This window comes from Phocoena phocoena, chromosome 7, assembly GCF_963924675.1.
Source record: "Phocoena phocoena chromosome 7, mPhoPho1.1, whole genome shotgun sequence".
In the NCBI taxonomy this organism is placed as follows: domain Eukaryota; kingdom Metazoa; phylum Chordata; class Mammalia; order Artiodactyla; family Phocoenidae; genus Phocoena; species Phocoena phocoena.
In genome coordinates this window covers 105,957,553-105,978,989 of record NC_089225.1, presented here as the reverse complement: position 1 = coordinate 105,978,989, position 21,437 = coordinate 105,957,553, and the positions used below count along the sequence as shown (strand labels likewise).

The window sequence follows — 21,437 nt, the reverse complement described above, 5'->3', positions numbered from 1 at the left end:
GGGATTTCTTGGGCGTTCCATGAGAAATGTAAGTTAATTCTATGTGCGGGATTCTGGACCTCAGGCCTTGAATTTGATATATTCCTGACACTTTATAACACAGTAATCAGCCAGACTTCACGGTTTAATAAGACACTGCAGCATTGGTGCAGGCTCTGCAATCAAATTGTTTACATTTCCCCTTCGTCTTTGGTGCCCCTCATTTGTTTCTGGTGTTGTACTATGTATAGTTGACATTTTATTTTTTCTCCTTTTTTTCCCCCTTTTAGTGAATGGTAGTGTCTAGAAAGGGTATGTCCCTTCAAGAGAGAGGTGCCAATGTCCAACCGGCCTAATAACAATCCAGGGGGGTCACTGCGACGTTCACAGAGGAACACTGCCGGGGCCCAACCACAAGACGACTCGATAGGAGGAAGGTATGTATTTAATGGTAATTAAATGGTAATTTAAATGGTAATTTCAACCCTTTGTGATCCCTTCCTTTATGTATGTTGTGACTTGATTTATTTACCTTATTGAAAGGAAGCTTCTTTGTTTTAAGATCTTGAGTTTTGATAGCTAGCTTTTTGAGTTTTTTCCCCATCTTACTTTTTGACAACACATGGACACTGACAGGCTGGCAAGTCTGTCTGACTTGTGTTAGCGCATCGATTCTCAGCGTGTGGTGTTGAGCTGATCTTTTTAGTTGGAGTCGTTGTATAGGAGGTAGTGTGAACAATCGATACATTCTCTTGAATGCAAGATTTCGTGTCTGATTTAGCTAAGAACTGTCATTTTATGCATAAAATACTCAGAATTACTTGAGCCTAATTTTCAGTCCATGGACTAATCATGGTTAGATTATAATAGATTATGGCTAAACTCTAATAAGATTACCTGATGCAACATTTTGAGATATTACCATGTATATTGTCTACTAAATTATAAAAAAAATGGTAAATGTCAAATGTAAAGAAGATATTGAAATACTTCTTGTTCATGTCAGGTGCTTTAATTGGTTAAACGTTTGGACTTTGGACTAGGACAGCTTCGTGTGCAATTTCTGCCTCTGCCTTTAAATAGCTATGTGTACTTTGTTATATCTTTCAGGAAACCTCAATTTTTTAGTCCACACAGTGGGGGTATCTGTTTCATAGGGTTACTAGTTAACTTCAGTATTGTTAACATGTTAAACTGAGAGCAGTGCTTAGTACAGAGTTCTGTTCTAGATTTTTTTGCTTTTTTACATTTAGATTGTTCTTTGGGAGCAGCCACACTTAACTTTATTTATGCTGTTGATTAGAAAAATCACTCCCCCATTATAAAAATGTTACATATTTTACAGAATTTGGAAAATATAGAAAAGTATGAAGAAAAGCATCACAGTTTCACAGTCCACTTGTAGTCACTGTTAACACTGGCCTATTCCTCCTTAGTTGCTCTTTTTTTTTTAAGGCATGTATGTGTGTATACATGTGCACGCATGTGCACCTAAGTTACGCACACCTTTCGAACAATTACAGTTTTGTACATATTAATCCTCAGGTTATATTTAGACCCTTGCATATGATCGACAAACATTTTGCACTGTCACACAGTATATTACTTCTAAATCCACAGTGACGTTTCAGCACCATTATCTTTTCTACATGTCAGTGATAATGTTGTAAAATTATTTAAATGTTTTATTATATTATGTATTTAACAATATGAGTGGAAAACAAATGGACATGGTTAATACTAGTTATTAAAATGCATTGGCTTAAAAGTTGTAATCAGGATGGAACTCAGTCAGATTTGTAGAATGGCAGATGTTTCCCTGAAGTTCATGTGCTTTAAGACAATCGATGATATGCTCAGTTGTGAAGGAAAATAATAAAATTTCAAAGCGTGTTTCGAATGGAGAAACACACCAAAGAATATAAAGCAAGGTATAATTAGGGTTTTTATAGCTTTAATCTCTCCTCCCTTTCAGTAATGTGGCCCCATTTCGGCTCTCATGATTTCAACTTTTACATGTCTTTAAAAAACATTTCCCCACAAAAGTAGTACACAAAAGAGGGCCTATTCACTTTTTTAAAACCTAGTATCATATGTGTTGTTTCCTCTGTCTTTAAAAATTGTTTAAAAACAGGACTTTTAAAGTCTTCATGTTCAATTGTGTGTGGTTAATACCATAATTTAGTAATAACTTTGAATATATAGATTTTCCCTATTTTTATGTGGATAAGTATAATTATGATCAGGGCATAGCAATTTAGAACTTTAGCCAAAAAGTCTTATCAGTTTGGCTAAGAATGCAAATTAGAAGATATTTGCACATCTGAATTTCATTTTGCCATTTTAGACAGCTTGATTCTTTTGTTTGTGATACAGTCTCAGAGCTGGAAGGGACCTTTTCATCAAACCCCAGACTGATTTTTGAAGCCCCAGTAGAGTGTACTATGCTAACAATTATCTAACCTCTGAGAAACCTCTCCAGTCATTTTGGGGAGTGAGTGGATTGGGGTTAATTGGGAAAGAGCAATTACAACTGTATTTTTATTCTTTTAATCTAACTTCTGTTGCTTAGATTTCCTATAAGTAAAGCGCTGTTATTGTGGCTTTTGTTTCCAAAAAATAGTGGCTTTGGTCTTGTGAATGTATTCATAGTAATACAGTGATTCAAATAGTGGTAATAAATAACAGCACCTACTACAACAGCACTGGTGGAGTATTTTTAGTTAAGCCATTTTTTATACATATTCTTTCAATTTGAGACTCACAGAAACTCTGTGTGCTAAGTATGTAGCCCCTGTTTTCTAAATGTGGTAGCTTGCTCAGCTTTACGTGGCTGGTATGTAGAGTCAGGACTTGATTCCTGACCTCTTGACTTGCAAGTTGGTGATTCCTTTCATTGTGCCCAACTGTTTTTACTGCACAAACCACTTGATCCAAATGATGAAGAAGGACTTAGAGGAGGGTATGAAGTGCTTAGAATTGAAGAGTATTAACTATTCAGTTTAGAATTTAAGGAGCAGTTTTTCCCTCCTAGAATTTTTTAATTCATTCATTTTTGAATCACTCTGTTTCCTCCCGAACTTGCGTTAAGTTGTCTTCTATGTGTAGCTTCCTTCCTGTGACCACTCCTGCCCTTTTCCTAAATCAAGCTCACTTACTTTTTTTTTTTTTAAAGAAGAAAAGTTTTAGTTCACCTTTAGGATAAAAGAAAGTTGGATATTTGGGATATATTTATTTTCTCCTTATTATTCCCTCTATTCTTTTTCACCTATCCTTCATCTCTGTCCATAATTGAGCTAGATTATCTCCCTCCTCATCTATTGTTTTTATCTTTTCCTTTCTTCCTTAATTTTTTGGGTTATCGTTGCTTTGTTCCTCTCTTTTCTGTTCTCCTTTTCTTCTTTAGGAAATCACTCACCTCCACTGCTTGTCTGTGGGCTTGTTCTCAGGGATACTACCTAGTCTTTCCCACTTCTAGCACAGGTATTTGTAGGCTCTCCCTCTCTCTTTGCCATGCAGTAGCATTTTCATTGTATCATGTGCTTTTTCTTTTTTTTCTCAAATGTCAGCGGTGGGATTGAATTCAATATTATAGCAACTTTGGTTGACATTACTGTAGTGAAGGTTTCTTCTACATTGTTTTTGTTATAAAAACACAGCATGTTGAGAAAAGAAAATTGGGATGCTTCAGGAAAATAAAAGAATTAAGATAAATTCAATCCATCCACGGAAAGATAATGATGGTTAGTATTTCTACTCCATGATTTTCCTTGATATGAAAGCCCATGATATAAATTAGGGCCTCTAGTCCCATTCTCCCCCCCCACCCCAGTTTTTTTCTGTAAAATATATTACTGCTGTGCCTATCACATTTGAGTATTATTCTGATTTTATCAAGTCAAATTCCTGAAATGGGTTCATAGGACCTAAGGATATGAATATTTTGAAGACTTTTAACAGAATGCTAAATTGTGTTTCAGAAAGATTGAACCACTTTGGATATGAATATTTTGAAGACTTTTAACAGAATGCTAAATTGTGTTTCAGAAAGATTGAACCACTTTGGATATGAATATTTTGAAGACTTTTAACAGAATGCTAAATTGTGTTTCAGAAAGATTGAACCACTTTATCTTTTTTCCTTTTTTGATTAAACCAGTTTATACTCCTACTAATACTTTGTGAGAATGCCTATTTCGCCAAATCCTAGTCAGTACAGCACACCATTTTTTTTTTTTTTTTTTGCGGTACGCGGACCTCTCACTGTTGTGGCCTCTCCCATTGCGGAGTACAGGCTCCAGACGCGCAGGCTCAGCGGCCGTGGCTCACGGGCCCAGCCGCTCCGCGACATGTGGGATCTTCCCGGACCGGGGCACGAACCCGTGTCCCCTGCATCGGCAGGTGGACTCTCAACCACTGTGCCACCAGGGAAGCCCCAGCACACCATTTTTAATCAGAGTTTGTGGAAAAAAGGGTTCCTTTGGTTAAAGTTACCATTTCTTTGGTTACTTCAGAGTTGAAGATCTTCCCCACATATTGGCCATTTTTACTTATTTTATGAGTTGTCTATTAGTGTCCTTTGTTTTAATTTTGGAGATGCTTGCTCTTTTATTAGAACCCTTTATGGGAAGGGTATCAACCTAATGACATGGGCAAGTATTTTTTGCTAGTTTTATTACTTGTTCTGGTTTGTTTTAATTTATAGTAGATTTTAAATTTAGATAGTCAAGTCTATCAGCTCTTTGTTTCTTTTCTTCCTTTGCCTTCTCCATACCCAGAATAAAACTTTCTTCTCAGTTCTTTTATGGTTCCATTTTTACATTTTATTGTAATCTGTCAATGTTTTTTTAATGGTGTGAGGAAATGCTTGAATCCAATCCACCCCACCTTCCCTACCCAGTACAAAATTTGTCTGCAAAGTTTTGATAATTATTTATTACTGAGTAATAAAATTTTATGAAATCTAAAGGTTATAGCTTTCTGTTAACATTGTCAAAGCAGGGATTTTTTTAAGCCAGCATTAATTATACAGGAAGAAATAGATTTGTATTTTGCTTAAAAAACTATTTCAAAGGGGTGGGATACAGAAAAACACAGAAAGAAAATAGATATCATCCCGAGATTGTCTGTGTTAATATTTTGATTTTTATCTGTCTTTATCTGCTATTTTTTGGGAGGGGGGAGGATCTGAGTTCCCTGACCAGTGATTGAACCCGTGCCCCCTGCAGGGAAGTCCCTATCTGTCTTTAAAATACAATTTAGCATGTAGCTGATAACACTGTAGATACTTTTGGATCCTACTTTTTTCACTCAGTATCCTAACAAACATCTTCTCTTATCATTATGATTCTTTTGGTAATTGTTTACAGATGGTCACATGATTTGCTGAATCAGTGTGCAACATTTTCCACTATTAATTTTCATTTTTTGGATAGTTAGATGGTTGCAGTGGGAAAAGTTTTCGCTTATGCTTAAATGTTTGCAATTTTGGCATCTCTTAAGAGATATGTTCCCAGAAGTGAAATTGCTTGGTCAAAGCGAGTTTTTTATGGTCAACTTATTTCACATAAATTTTTTTCTCCAATTTACTTATCACCGTTAGGAAAAAGAGTGCTTTTTCTCATCATTCTATTTGTGTTATCTCCATTTTGCATTTTCCTGCTAATTTGATCTGGAAAAATTGCATTGATTTCATTTTATTGGTGTTTCTATAGTAATGAGATGTTAAACATTAGAAAAATAGGTTTAAGGAGTGAGATCTGAGTGAGAATACTTCTTGATGTAAATGTACTAATAAGTTTTCACATGTTGTTAATCTTCCTTTGAACCACGATACAGGAGAACTGAACTTCTAATTTGTTCAGCTGAGATTAGCCCCTCTTCTTTTTTTTTTTTTTTGCGGTATGCGGGCCTCTCACTGTTGTGGCCTCTCCCGTTGCGGAGCACCCGCTCCAGACGCGCAGGCTCAGCGGCCATGGCTCACGGGCCCAGCCGCTCCGCGGCATGTGGGATCTTCCCGGACCGGGGCATGAACCCGTCTCCCCTGCATTGGCAGGCGGACTCTCAACCACTGCGCCACCAGGGAAGCCCTAGCCCCTCTTCTTGTGTAATGATTTCCCTCAGTTCTTCACCCATGTATTTTGAGTGGTAGTTAATTTTTTCCACCGTGATCTTACTCTGCTCCTGGCTCCCCATTGCCTTTTGCCAAAACTGGGAGAATCTGCAGTCTTCATTTATTCTGAGCTCAGTGACGGGACTGAAGTGGTCATATGATCCACGCAGGAAAAAACTGAAAGCTTTTCCCTTTCTGGTAGCACAGGGAAGATGTGAATCTGAAGTTGCCAACTGCATGTCTCCTGCCTTATGGAAGATGATGGACAGTCAGAGAAAAGCAAATATATTAGAGATTATGTGTGATTAAAGTTCTGACTAGTTTCAATTCCTTAGTTCTTCAGAGCTCTATTGACTCTTTTCTCTAGACATGCTTATTTAACTATTTGGATTCTGGAGGTATGCGTGCCTTATTTTAATAAAGCCTCTGTTTTCGGCTTTAGAGCTAAAGAGTCCTGCCTTGATGTACTTGCAGTACAAACTCAGTATAAGATTGTATTCATGGGGCTTCCCTGGTGGCGCAGTGGTTGAGAGTCCACCTGCCGATGCAGGGGACACAGGTTCATGTCCCGGTCCGGGAAGATCCCACATGCCGCGGAGTGGCTGGGCCCGTGAGCCATGGCTGCTGAGCCTGCGTGTCCGGAGCCTGTGCTCCGCAACGGGAGAGGCCACAACAGTGAGCGGCCCGTGTACTGCAAAAAAAAAAGATTGTATTCATCCATTTGTAGAACACCATAGTAGTAAGCACCATGCTAGACGGTAATTATAAAAATTAGAGTAGAATAGCCTTTGTCACAAGCAGTTTCCAATTCAGTAGGGGAAATGGGCATGTAGGTTATTAAAGTCAAGTGAGAAACATTTCTAGTGATGACCTCATTGATGGGGCTTTGAAGGCTGAAGAAGGAGTTGTAAAATGGTACGTGTCAGCCATATTTGTCTCTACTTGAGATGTGGAATCATTAGTTACGTCCAGAGTGGATTTGATTTCTCATTTTTCTGTGTCTCTTGTTACCTTGCTCACAAGTAGTAGGTGTTCAGCAAATACTAGTGTTTAAATTAGGAGATTTACTTCCTTGGCATTTTTAGGCACAGATATGTGACTTTCTTTTACTGAAATGGTTGTGAAAAGGTCATTGACTGGAGTGAAGGCCAGTTGAAATAGGGCCTGGTTTAAATGGGCTATGCGACAAGGTGCCTGGATTGTGCTACAGTAACAAACAGCTCCTAAATATTAGTATAACAATCTAACCACTAGGAAACTTGTCCATCCTGCGTTACCTGCGGGCTGTGCTCTGTGTCCGCACATTCAGGTATTCAGGTATCACTGCTGTAGCGGCAAGAGAATATGCTGACTTGCTCTCTGGCTGTCCAAGGCTTCCCTCAGAAGTGATCCATTTCCACTCACGTTCCTTGACCAGAGCAACTTACACGGCTGCACATAACTTCCAGGTGGTTTGGCAAGTATCATCCTACTGTGTGTCTAGAAAGAAGAGAGATGGAATATTTGCAGACAGCACCTGGTAGCTATCGCAGGCTGTTTAACACCATTTAAAATTTTTTATTCTTGCTCCCATGTCTGCAACAAACCGTTTATTTCCCTAAATTCCACTTAGGGCAGCATGGCCATGCAGTTGTGTGTTGTTCTCTTCATTCTCCTACTTAATTAACCAGTATGGGTGCCTTTTAATTTTCATCTTTAAAATTTATTTATTTATTTATTTTTGGCTGCGTTGGGTCTTCATTGCTGCATGCGGGCTTTCTTTAGTTGTGGCGAGCGGGGGCTACTCTTAGTTGCGGTGCGCGGGTTTCTCATTGCGGTGACTTCTCTTGTTGTGGAGCACGGGCTCTAGGTGCGCGGGCTTCAGTAGTTGTGGCACATGGGCTCAGTAGTTGTGGCTCGTGGGCTCTAGAGCACAGGCTCAGTAGTTGTGGCACATGGGCTTAGTTGCTCCGCGGCATGTGGGATCTTCCCGGACCAGGGATCGAACCTGTGTCCCGTGCATTGGCAGGCGGATTCTTAACCACTGCGCCACCAGGGAAACCCTGCCTTTTTAAATATTCCTTTTTTGGTGTTCCTTCTGTCTCTTTTTATATCCTGACCTTTGCTCAGTCAGATGGAAGTGCAAGCTTCCTCATCTTTGGGAGGAGGAGAATGAATGTTAAGGGGAGACAGTGTGATGTGACAATGACGTCATTGTTTCTTAGGACTAAATTGAAACCACTTTAAAAAACAATTTATACTAGAGTTGGCCCAGTAACTTGTCACTTGCTCCTTTCAGTAATGGCAAATCTTACTGCATAATTATGCACTTTGAGTTTCACCCAAAGAACCACGTGTGCACATGCTTTTCCACTTTTTGGGCTGCTTTGGTAATGCTCAGAAGGCTGGTCTGTCCCATCAGGCCTTGTGCTGGGAGGCAAGATTGACAGTGTTACGTTCAACAGTGGCATGGTTGTCTTGGTCTAAAGAGGAACAGAGGCTACTTTTTTCTAGGTAGAAGTTGTGTGCTTTGGGTTCTTAATAGTATCCATGTTAAATTATTTCTTGGACCAACAAAGTAATATTTTATATGTTGTGTAATTTTCTCTGCATTATATATTTCTTGCTTTAATCATCAAATGTGAAATTTTGTCCAAAAGTCACTTCGTAAGCTTATTGGAAACCTATAAGGCATCAGCTGCCATAGATTATTTCATATCTTAACTGACGATTTGCTCTGATTCTCCTGTCCCTCAGTACTGAAGGAATCTGATGTTCCATACCACTTTTTCCAAATGCTTTCTCAGTCTCAGAATGCTTTCCTGGAGTATCAGTGTGACTAAAAAACTAAATATGTGCAAATGCTTCTTCAGTAATTGTACAGCAAGTTTCAATATCATATATGGAAGGCTATTGCTTTTGAAGCAGAAGGGAAAACGTGATTGTTTTCTTCTATTTTTCTCATATAGTATCTCCAAAGCCTTAAGCCATTTATTTTGACATATACAGTCAGGAACAGAAATACCAGCATGGGTAGGGAAAATTTAATAACTAGATACTGGCTTTTTACTTTCACCACTAAGCCCCTAGATGTAACAGTGGTGTTTCAAATTTAGGGATTTGGAATACATGGGCTCAATCTCACCTTTCCTGCCCAAGGGCTGGGTGATTTTGGGCAAGCCTCCATTCTTACATCTTTAAAATGGAAATATACCTGCCTCTGGTGTCATTTGAGGATTAAGCTAGATAATGTCTTTAAAGAATCAGTATAAAGCTTATCACATAATCACACCTTTAAAATTATTTATTCTGTGTTTTTGGGTTTCTTTGGATTATTTTTTTTTTTAATTTTTTACTCTTTTTTTTGGCTGCGTTGGGTCTTTGTTGCTGCGCACGGGCTTTCTCTAGTTGTGGCGATCAGGGGCTAGGCTACTCTTTGTTGCGCTCTGCGGGCTTCTCATTGCAGTGGCTTCTCTTGTTGTGGAGCATGGGCTCTAGGCACGTGGGCTTCGGTGGTTGCAGCACATGGGCTCAGTAGTTGTGGCATGCAGGCCCTAGAGCGTGCAGGCTTCAGTAGTTGCGGCGTGTGGGCTCAGTAGTTGTGGCACGTGGGCTTAGTAGTTGCAGCACGTGGGCTCTGTAGTTGCGGCACGTGGGCTCCAGGGCTCACGGGCTTCAGTAGTTGTGGCACACAGGCTTAGTTGCTTCACAGCCTGTGGGATATTCCCGGTTCAGGGACTGAACCCGTGTCCCCTGCATTTGCAGGTGGATTCTTAACCACTGTGCCACCAGGGAAGTCCTCTGTGGTCATCTTAATACATTTTTATCCAGGTATTTATAAAAGCCAGTGCAGTTCATGAGATAGTATTGTATCACTAATCTATCACTAATCACTAATTTACTTTTATTATCTCAGTGTTTATACCCCTCACCCAACTAATTTATTTGTGAAAGGTAGGGGCAAAAGTAAATTGAGCTGTGAGATTCCGTTTGGGGGTGTGGGCATCTTTTTCCATGGTTTTCGTTTGTTTGTTTATTTAAATATGAATTTTATTTTATTTATTTAAAAAAATACAGCAGGTTCTTATTAGTTATCTATTTTATACATATTAGTGTATATATATGGTTTTGATTTTCAGTCCCTCTGCCTTTTTTTCTTTGCATAATAACTTAAAGTTATTGTAGTTTACTCACCCTTTCTCAGTATACCCAGATTGTTGAACATAAAAAATTTTGGCTTTGCATGTTTCCAACCCTGTTGTTAGTCTCTTACTCCAAGCTATGATTAAGAACAAAATCTTTCCAAAAGGCATTTAAGCCCTAGCCTGTCCTTCCAACCTTGTTTCCTAATGTGTCTCTGTGCTCAGGGAAATTCATATCATTTGCCAGGTGGGTTTTAAAATTTGCTGCCTCTCTGCCCTTGTCTATGCTGCTTTAAGCGGAACACTCTTTTTCCTCAGCTTTTCATTCTTCAGGGTGTGGTTTAAATGCCATGTGGTCTATAAAACCTGTATTTTCCCGCTAAGAGTAATTTCTCCCTTTGTTGTGAACTTTGTAGCACTTGGTAGATCTCTTTGTTTTATGAATTCTAACCTCTTTGAGGACGGGACACAGTGTAGTGTGTTGTCAGTATTTATGTGCCCTGTCGTGACTTGCATATACTTGAGTTGGGAAACCAAGTAAGTGCAAGTATGAATTGAGTAGCTTGGCACAGTAGTTCTCAACTCTATTCGATCCAGTGCTCCCAGTCTATAATGTGTATCATATAATGTAAACATCTTTATTTTGATGCTACTTTAGTATCTTGAATTAAGAAGTATATAAAAAGCCTCCCTCCACAGTTTAGAAACATGAATATAATAATGTACAAGCATTTTACAAAGGTGAAAATAAACAAGGAAAACAGTTGATAACAAAATAACATTATTTCAGTAGGTAAATGCGGGTGCTTGACAGAAGATGACACTATATTCAGATGCTTGCATCTGTATTTGAATTTATTGAATGTGACAGCTGCAACAACAGACTTAAATGCAGTAAGCAGCATTTTCATTATAAATTTTTCCAAAATGATGCATGACTCTTGGTCAAGCTGCAAAAAACAGATACAGTCTTTTGTGGATTCCCATGCATTCCTGCAGAATTTAAGTATATAGAAAACCATGCAAAACAAATCTAAACTGAGAAATTATAAGCCTATTTTTCCCCTATGTCATGGCCAGATTTTAAGTTTTTTCATGAGGTCTTCATATATTATCAAGGCTATTCGAAATATATGGGTGATGAGACAGTTTTTCACTGTGTCTCATGGTTCTGTGTATTGCATGACATCTTCTACCTCTAGTCCTTACCTGCTAAAAATGCCAACAGCACCACTGTTCCCCAACATACTGTTTCAGAATACTCCCCAGAGGAGGAACCACTACTGTTGTTTTTTTTTTTTTTTAAACCGCTGCTTTTTAAGATAAATAAGGAGTTCTAAATTACAGAATTATTTGGGCTAGCATTTCTCCATAACTGAACATAGGAACATTGGTCAGACTTACTCAGCTTCTGTCTTATGACTGAAATAGAAACTAGTATATTTTACAGAGAACATTAGTTTTTTGTTTAAAGTGGTTTAAGTGAACTTTCCACTTTGATTATTGAAAATCAGGGTCTTATTTATAATATGCATTTTATAGCGTTATAAACAAAGCATTTAATCTTTGGAACACAAAGCTATAATGTTATAATTCTGTATATAAAATATAAGAGCATAAAAATGTCTGTATGTCTGTATACACATGCACAAACAAATTTGGAGATATAATTAAGTACCAAATTATTTATATTTGGTAATATGTACATATATTTGAGTTGTATGTCTGGCATAGATACTAATTTCAAAGAAAATCCAGGAACTGTAATACAAGGAATTAGTTAGCTCCTTGTAACTAGCCACCTTCCTCATTTTGTCTAAGATTAGAATAAGAATACTTTTTGCTACAAGGTTTGGGCCTCTTTTAGTTGTCCTCTGGACTAGAGATGGTTTCTAATCTTTAATACTACCAAGTCTAGTCTTTAAAACTACCAAATTAAGTATCTAGAAGGGACAGTCACTACAATTTGAGTATCTAGAAGGGACAGTGACTACAATTTGCCTAAAAGTCAGCAAGAGGCGTGTTTGAGACTTGCTTTCAAGTTAATGTTGAAAGCCCATAACCCAGAGTTGATTATAGTATGCTGTTTGCAACCTGGGTTTCTTTAACATGAGTTGGCACGCAGGTACTTGGTAAATAGGAAAATGATGTCGGTATGATGTGGAAGTAGTGTCAGGTCATAGGCAGTTTTTCCTATAGTGTTAATATATGAACTGGTAATCTATGAAGTCTTATGAAAGACCTGGAAATAGTGCAGAAATGGGTTAAAGAAATCATTTAGTGCAAGAAATAGCTAGTTCAGTGGCTTCCAGAACTACCACACTTCGCACTGGTAACACTCCCAGGAAGCTCAAAACCATTTACTCCTATATTTATAAAGAAAGAAAATGTCAAAAAGGGAAGTCTCGCCCAGAATTGTATTTTTAATTTTGTCGAAGCTGGTCCTGAAAGAAAATATCTTGAAAAATTTACACTTAAAGGAGAAAGTACAAAAATAAAACTCTAATGAGTGGACCAACTGGGATTATTGGTGCAAATGTTAGTGAAGGTTTAATCTTTTATTAAAATTGATGACATTTTTGTTAGTACTCACACTGCAAAATAACATAGGTTTGAGTGCTCTGTTTCCAATCTTATTTTCACCATTAGTCCAGTTATTTTTAGTGGGTGATTTTGCAGAGCATGAGATTTTTTTTTTTTCCAGCAACATCCATAGGTTGATGTAGAAGCTCCTGAATATACTTGTGCCCCCGCTCCATCCACCCACCCAACTATCTTGGGCTGTAATTCACTAAATGGGCTCCTTCTGGTGCTACTTAAGAGTTTGTCATGAATTTTATTGTCTTGTTCTTGCAAATTTGATTTACACTGGATATAACTTTTACAGGTCTTAAAGAGATTATGTTTTTTAATAAAAATTAATGTTAAACAATAAGGTTTGATAAATGAGGGAGTTGGTAAAATGAGCTAAAAGGCATCAAGACTCGTTTAGTGCTGAATGCTGTTATACTCTAATTGGCTGTTCTAATTGGGCATTATTATTTTATGGAGATTTCCTTACAGTATCTGAGCATTAATAATTTATAAATGGGCATGATAAAATAGAGTCCCACTTTGGGAGGGCCCATAGTTACTTATGGTGACCATCTGGTTGCTTACTCCTCTTGTGGTAAGTCAGGGGTTGGAAAACCCATGGGTCAGATCCAGCCTACTGCCTGCTTTTGTAAATAAAAATTTGGTTGGAACATAGCCATGCCCATTTGTTTGTGTTGTTTATACCTGCTTTTGTGACACATAGTACCTCCCAGAAAGCTGGAAGTATTTTACTACCCTCTACAGAAAATGTATCAATATTAAGATCATGCTAAACAATAGTCAGAAGGACATAAATGGTCAGTGTTTCATAATATTTAAAACAATTTTTAGACAAGGCCTCAGAATATCACACTTAAAAATAATTTTAGGAAAGGTAGAATTAGATAAGTGTGGGATTTAAGCCAGTTTTGTGAGCCTCACTTTCTCAGATGATTGGATACTGTTTTTTTTCTGTTCTTTTTCCTCCCTTCCCCTCCCCCTTTCATACATATTGAGACTTTACCTGCTAAATTCTTAAGTTCCTTGAAAGTGTTAGTAAGGACATGAAAAATGCAGGAGTGGGTTTGGGTGGCTATAAAGTTAGATGTATTTTAAAACCAGAGGACAATTTATTTGGTCGAGACGAGGAGGAGTGCTGCCTCTGCAGTGGGATCAGCATTAGGTTAGTGTTGGTCAATTTCTGTCGACAAAGAGACTTACTTAGGAATATGTTATGGTGTTTTTTTTTTGTTTTTCTGTTGTTTTTATTTTTAAAGGGTTGACATTTAACTACTTAACTACTTGAACGTTATCACTTTGAATGGATAAGGTTTTCTTTTAATATGATTTTTAAATTTTCAAGGAATACAGCAACGAATATTTTAAATTTTATTATGAAGTGAAGTAGAAATTGATTCAATTAAAAGATTAATCTGTGGCAAACTTTACAAAAATAAGAATGTAGAGAACCTGAATGATGTAATTTATAAATATTATTCCGTGGATATTAAATTGTATACCTGAAAACAACATTTTACCTCCCTTTTTAAAAAATAACTATGAAATGATTTGCAAATTGACTCAATCTTATTCCTTTTTAAAAAAAAAAAGTAGAACTCTCATATCTGTTACTAGAAATGTAACAAAAACAAAAGCAAGTCCTAGAAACTAAATCTCTCACAAGAAACTCATGGGATAAAGCAAAATTTCGGTCTGCCAATGTAAGAATATCTAGGAAAAATAAAAACTAAATCATAGTATATAAAACTCCTATAAGGTTCAGCTTGGATACACCCAGAGAAAATATAACATATACCGTGGGGGGAAAAATCATTACTAAAGCAAAGACTACGACACACAAAAGACTATAGGTTACTATAGTTTTTTAGTAGTTGATCTAGTTAAATGTTTAGAAAGTACTATTCTTCTTTGGATTAAAACCTTAAAAATGAAAATGATAGTACGGACCCAAGAAATATTCACTTTCATTGAGAAGCTAATGCCATATCTTCTTTCAAGAATCCAGTGTTGAGTTCTTCTGCAATAATGAAAGAAAACAATAAAGATACTGAGACCAGAAACCTTAGATCATCTTTTTGAAGAGATGGTGGAACACGTATGATATGTTAAGAACTGTACGGCATCCTTATATGTTCAGTTAGAGTTATCGTGTAAGCGTTCAGTGACTCATTTCTGAATTCCTTTGAGATCATTTCAGACTGAAGGCCTTTAAAAGTTTTTTTTTCACAAAGTAAACAGCTTTGGCATTAATGGAACTTTATTATTCTCATTAGAATATGCTCTTTTATGTTACTTACATGAAGGATGGATGTTGGCCATTAATTACATAAATTGCATCTGTTCCGTTAATATCTCACCTCTGGAGCACCAACTTTTCTGGGTATATGTTCGTGCGTGCTTCCTTTTGCTTGTGTAAATCTCATGTGACCTTTGCCAGAGGTTAAACATCTAACAACTGAAAACAGTTTCTTCATGTCCCTCAAACTTGCTCTTAAAACAATGTTGGCATAAGGATTTGATTTATTATAAATATAACCCAACCATGTATCAATGGTGCAATTGTTTTGAATGTGTTTGGAATATTTTGTGGTAAATTCTTTACCTTTTTATCTGGGACTTGGTTTTTTGGTGTACTTCAGCTGGTTATAAAAAAATCTTAACTCTTGGGTATTGAGAGGGTTGGTTCTAAAAGGTAATTTCTTTGGCCAGATTATTTGATGGAATAATAATTTAATTATAGAAATATTTGGGGAAAGGGTAGAGTCAATAATGAAGAATTGGGAAGCTTTTTTTTTTTTTTAATGAAAAAAGATTTCACTTTCAGTGTTGTATTTGCATCTCATTTTCCTGATAGATTTCTGTTTTGGTTTTCTGCTGACAGGTCACATTTAGGGCAGGCAAAACATAAGGGATATAGCCCTCCTGAGAGTAGAAAATCTAATTCTAAGGCACCCAAAGTGCAGTCTAATACTACTTCTGAACTGTCAAGGGGACACCTTTCTAAAAGGTAAATCTTCACATTGCTTATACATTTTTCAAGGCAGAATTATTTGCATTTGAATCATTGCATAATATTAAAACGTACCAGGTTATGCCAAAATGTTGCGATACATGTTTTCATTATTATCCGGGTATAACTTTTAGGATTAATAGTGAATCACCTCTGCAGTGATGTCAGTGCAACATACCCCAGATAGTGCTTTATCCTCCTTGATTAGAGAGCTGCGAGTTTCTCCTTTTGCCTAACAAACCATTATAGGCATCTGAAATGCCATTTTAAATCCAGTATTTCTTAGTTTTTTTATTGTCAGAGCCACAGATCAGTGATGTCTTAAGATCTAATTGATAGGAGTCTTTGGAAAGGAATGTGACTGTAAATATTTGATACTACAATATAAAACTTTCTAATCTTCAATTTGAAAGTGTATATGTTAATGCTTATTTATTTTAAGCTTTGACAAAGAAGTTGTGTTTGTAAATAGAGTATCGGTATTCTAGTTTCAACTGGTTCTGAACTACTAAGTAAGCATTCTTTTTCTTGTAATCCTAATTCTTGTTTTATGATTAGGGGAGTTAGTGTCAGTAATCTTTGGGCTAAAGAATTAGCCTGATCTTCTAATATTTTACCATCCAAAGTGTCACTCTCCCCCCACCCCCACCCCTTTTTTATCCCTCAATTTTGAACCGTTTGCGAGCCTATGTTTATTTAGTTACTGGACTTACCAGGAAATTTTTTTCACTTAAAAAAATCTTACTTCCACAGATTTGAGAAGTTAATAAATAAGTATTATACGACAGGTTTAACGATGGCAGGCTGATATTAACTCTTGTTTTATCTAACCTCTTAGAAGCTGCAGTTCATCATCTGCTGTCATAGTCCCACAACCAGAGGATCCAGACAGAGCCAATACTTCAGAAAGGCAGAAAACGGGGCAGGTGCCTAAGAAAGACAGTTCTCGAGGAGTGAAACGCAGTGCTAGTCCAGACTACAACAGGACCAGTTCTCCTAACTCTGCAAAGAAACCCAGAGCACTTCAGCATACTGAATCTCCCTCAGAAACAAGTAAGCCACACAGTAAGTCAAAGAAGAGACATTTAGACCAGGAGCAACAACTGAAATCTGCACAGTCTCCATCAACAAGCAAGGCTCATACCAGGAAGAGTGGGGCCACTGCTAGTTCACGGAGTCAGAAAAGAAAGAGGACAGAGAGTTCTTGTATAAAGAGTGGTTCTGTGTCGGAAGCAACTGGTGCCGAAGAGAGATCTGCAAAACCTACCAAGCTGGCTTCAAAATCGGCCGCCTCAGCCAAAGCTGGGTGTAGCACCATCACCGATTCTTCTTCTGCTGCCTCTACTTCCTCCTCATCTTCTGCTGTAGCCTCGGCCTCCTCTACTGTTCCACCAGGTGCCAGGGTGAAACAAGGAAAAGACCAGAACAAGGCCAGACGTTCCCGTTCAGCATCCAGTCCCAGTCCAAGAAGAAGTAGCAGGGAAAAGGAACAGAGTAAAACTGGTGGCTCTTCAAAATTTGATTGGGCTGCTCGTTTCAGCCCTAAAGTTAGCCTTCCTAAAACAAAACTGTCTCTTCCAGGGTCTTCTAAGTCAGAGACATCAAAACCTGGACCTTCTGGATTACAGGCCAAATTAGCAAGTAAGTTTACTCGAAAGATTTTTGTTTTTTTTTAATTAAAGAAAATTTCTCTGGGTTTGTCAAGAGGGATCAGGTTTTCAAGGTAGTCAGTCTGAGGCAGTTTTAGATTTATTACTGTACCTGTATCTGTACACAAAGTGTATAATAATTGATACACCACATTTAGTTTTATGGAGATGGATAAGGAATGCTCCCGCCTTATTACTAAATTGTCATGTTTTAGTATCTTTATCTTTGCAGCATTTGCTACTTCTTTTCTTTTTTCTTTTTTTTTTTTTTTTTTGGTACGCGGGCCTCTCAGTGTTGCGGCCTTTCCTGTTGCGGAGCGCAGGCTCAGCGGCCATGGCTCACGGGGCCAGCCGCTCCGCAGTATGTGGGATCTTCCCAGACAGGGGCACGAACCCGCGTCCCCCTGCATCGGCAGGTGGACTCTCAACCACTGCGCCACCAGGAAAGCCCGCCACTTATTTTCTAATGTCAGAGTAGGACAGCAAGTTGGTTTTTCTCCTATAACCAGAAACAAAACTGTTCTAGTTATGAGTTGGTCATGACCACAGTTGGAGATCAAATACTCTTTTTTGGTATTGTACATTTTTTGTTTTTTTAAATAAATTTATTTATTTATTTATTTAGGGCTGCTTTGGGTCTCTTCATTGCTCTGCGCGGGTTTTCTCTAGTTGCAGCGAGCGGGAGCTACTCTTCATTGCGGTGCGCAGGTTTCTCATTGCAGTGGCTTCTCGTTACGGAATACAAGCTCTAGGCGCGCAGGCTTCAGTAGTTGTAGCACGTGGGCTCAGTAGTTGTGGTTCGCTGGCTCTAGAGCGCAGGCTCAGTAATTGTGGCGCACGGGCGTAGTTGCTCCGTGGCATGTGGGATCTTCCCAGACCAGGGCTCAGACACGTGTCCCCTGCATTGGCAGGTGCTTTCTTAACCACTTTGGCACCAGGGATTCTAACACTGTGTGTGAGACCACTGTTCCACACATTCTTGATGTGTGGAAATCCTGAGCTAAGTTATTAGAATAAATGTACCCTAGTATTAATTAAACTTTATTCACATGTAATATTTTATGGCCTTTAAGGAGCTTAGACTAAAGATGAATACCTCTTACGTTCATTGCGCTGGGCTCTGGGTCCTAGGTAAATGGGAAAGAAATTGCCTTCTTGAAGCGTATAGTGGAGCAGAAAGAACTAATGTTTGAGAATAATACATTCAAGCAAAGAAACAAACAGTAGATAAGGCATCCTGAGGCACTTTTCTCCCTCTTTTTTCCAAAAAAGACTTCTTCAGGAAGCCAAACGTTAACTTCATTAGAACTGATAAAAAATCGTGGTGACCCTCTTCAATTACATGACTACTGTAATGATGAAGTGCATTTTTTTTCTATTTTGAGAAATCTAAATGATGCACATAACAGAGAACAAAACAGCACTTCCTATGGTTTTCAGAGCATTTAATTTTTGTAATACTTAACCAAGAAGCTTGTTTTTGACCATCTTTTCTCCTTTTGAGCCCACAAAGAAAATTTCAGGTCCACATTTTGATAGGGCTAGAATGTTTTTTGGTCTTTGGAAGACTTTATATAGTGTCTACTAGTATTCTTGTGAAAGTTTAATACTGAACCAGCCTAACCTAGTGTTGAATCAGAGCTGTTAGCTCTGTTTAGTTTAATTCTACAATCTATAAACTATTTTCAGTTGGTTCAATATTAGCAACATTTTGACAAGAATACTAGTAGACATTATTGTAAAATTTTGTTTAACCTGTATCATAGGGTGATTGTGAAGGTAACATCTCTTTCTCTTAAATTATAGAATTTGTTCTATTTGTTATTTTAAATATGCAGTATATCTGTATAAAATCTTTTGAATGTGAATATAAATATCGGATGAAGATGAAGATTGGTATCCCGAAGTCAAAAGGAAGTAAAAGGTTGGGTAAAAAGGGACACAGCCGTTTGTCCATCGGTCCAGACAAGGTTTTCTTGACAGTTGGAGTTATTTATCTCTGCTTTTATACCTCTTCCTCTGTCTACTTTTAAGTGCATCTGTATTTGCGTGCTTGTGTGTCTCCATTGTGTGTAGTAGCTGTGTGATATCCACAGTCAGTGGCCCAGGTTGAGTTTACAGCATGGTCCAAGGGATTCACTCTAACCCTTCCAGCCTACCTCATTTGAAGAGCTCATCTCTTTCAATTCTTATTTCTAGGAGGGTCCTGGCACAGGTGAGAGCAGATTGCTCTTTTTTTTTTTAATTTATGTATCTTATTTACTTATTTTTGGCTGCATTGGGTCTTTGTTGCTGTGCACGGGCTTTCTCTAGTTGCGGTGAGTGGGAGCTACTCTTCGTTGTGGTGTGCAGGCTTCTCATCGCGGTGGCCTCTCTTATTTGTGGAGCACGGGCTCTAGGCACACGGGCTTCAGTAGTTGTGGCACACGGGCTCAGTAGTTGTGGCTTGCGGGCTCTAGAGCGCAGGTTCAGTAGTTGTGGCACACGGGCTTAGTTGCTCTGCAGCATGTGGGATCTTCCCGGACCAAGGCTTGAACCCGTGTCCCCTGCATTGGCAGGCAAACTGTTAACCACTGTGCCACCAGGGAAGCCCTGAGCAGATTGTTCTCGAGTGTTGTGTCCTTAACTCTTCTCAGAGACCAGCTTTCTTTTTGTACATGTCAGTTAGTGCAATCTTTAAAAGAAAACCTGACCCTACCAGTGGCCGATCAGCGGGGTTTTCTTGGTTGTGAGGTTGCTCTCAAACAGGAAGCCCCGAGGGTTTTGATGCTGCCCCTGTGCCGTAATAAAACCAGTGCAGATATGCGCACTTCATAGTTGCTTTTCCTGCTTTCACAAAATCTGTGCGTTCTGTGGTCACTAATATCACTTTCCCATTTTCATTGCCTCTACCCTAGTTCTAAGCTCTAATTGTAGCCTAAGCTGTTGAAGCAAGAGAAGGGAACCAGCATTTGTTTCACATCTAAAAGTGCCACGTATTTTACATAGGCAGTAACATTTACTTTTCCAAAAAATTGGTGCTTGATGATAGTTATTAAGGAAATTTATTCCAAGGAGGTGAAATAACTTGCCAGAGTAACATATCTCATAAGTGACAGTTAGGATTTGAAGATGGGGTGGGTATGTGTGACTTTGAAGCCTTTGTTTTCTTTGCTATGTCACTTATTTTTCATCCATGTTAGTTGTTTGTGTTTTATTGTTGCAGTCTATTTGGGTCATTAAGAGATGTTAAGACCCCAGAGGAGATGAACTTTTATTTGATCCTTCTTTACTGGTATTGATTCATCTTTAGGGGTGAATACTGTGTGAACCCAGGGGTTCATATTATACCATTAACTGTGTGTTTGCTTCTTTATACAAATAAGTGAAAAACATTTCAAAACAAAATAATAGCAAATACTTAAAGTGCTTACAAGTGCCTGACAACTTGTAAATAGTTGACATGGATCATCTCATTTACTCCTCATCAGCCCTGTGTGGCAGGTACTGTTATTCACTTCTTACAGGTAAAGAAACTCAGGGTCATTGAGGTCAGGTTACCTGTCCAAGGTCACAGAACTAAGAAGTGACAGAGCCAAGAGTCAAACCCAGGCCATGTGATTCCAGAAATTAGTTGTGAGAATAGGGTGCAGAGGATTGAGTAGATTGGGTGAGCTAAATCCAGGCAGGCTTCCTGGAGTCACACAGGGCAGGGTGAATTTTAGGTATGATTAAATAGGTCACTTTAGGAAAGAGTTTATGTAAGGAGGAGTACTGCAAGAGGATTGGCAGTACTTGGTAATTTTATTTAAGAATATAGAGGCAAAATGAAGTATCTTAGAGGAATCCCTGGGCTTCAAGTAATGGTATTTTGGGGAGAGAGAGCTCTTAATTTAGAGCTAAAAATCCTAGATTTGAATCCTAGTTCTGCCATTTTATCAGCTGGTGGCTACGAGAAAGTTGGCAACCTTTTCGTTGTAAAATGGGCACAG

The 21,437-nt window shown here is 38.2% G+C and overlaps 1 protein-coding gene across 12 annotated transcripts in view; it reads left to right on the top strand.

Annotated features, from left to right (window-relative positions):
* Positions 1-318: 318 nt before the first annotated feature.
* Positions 319-21,437, top strand: part of TRIP12 (thyroid hormone receptor interactor 12) — a 105,408-nt gene continuing 84,289 nt past the window's right edge. For 6 of the 12 annotated variants that reach the window (XM_065880443.1, XM_065880441.1, XM_065880439.1 and 3 more), the window contains exons 1-3: positions 319-416; positions 15,689-15,814; positions 16,656-17,458. In XM_065880443.1, coding sequence (XP_065736515.1) covers positions 319-416; positions 15,689-15,814; positions 16,656-17,458 — 1,027 coding nt within the window. The remainder of the gene's footprint in view (positions 417-15,688; positions 15,815-16,655; positions 17,459-21,437) is intronic. The other 6 variants (XM_065880449.1, XM_065880448.1, XM_065880447.1 and 3 more) reach the window with 3 other exon arrangements.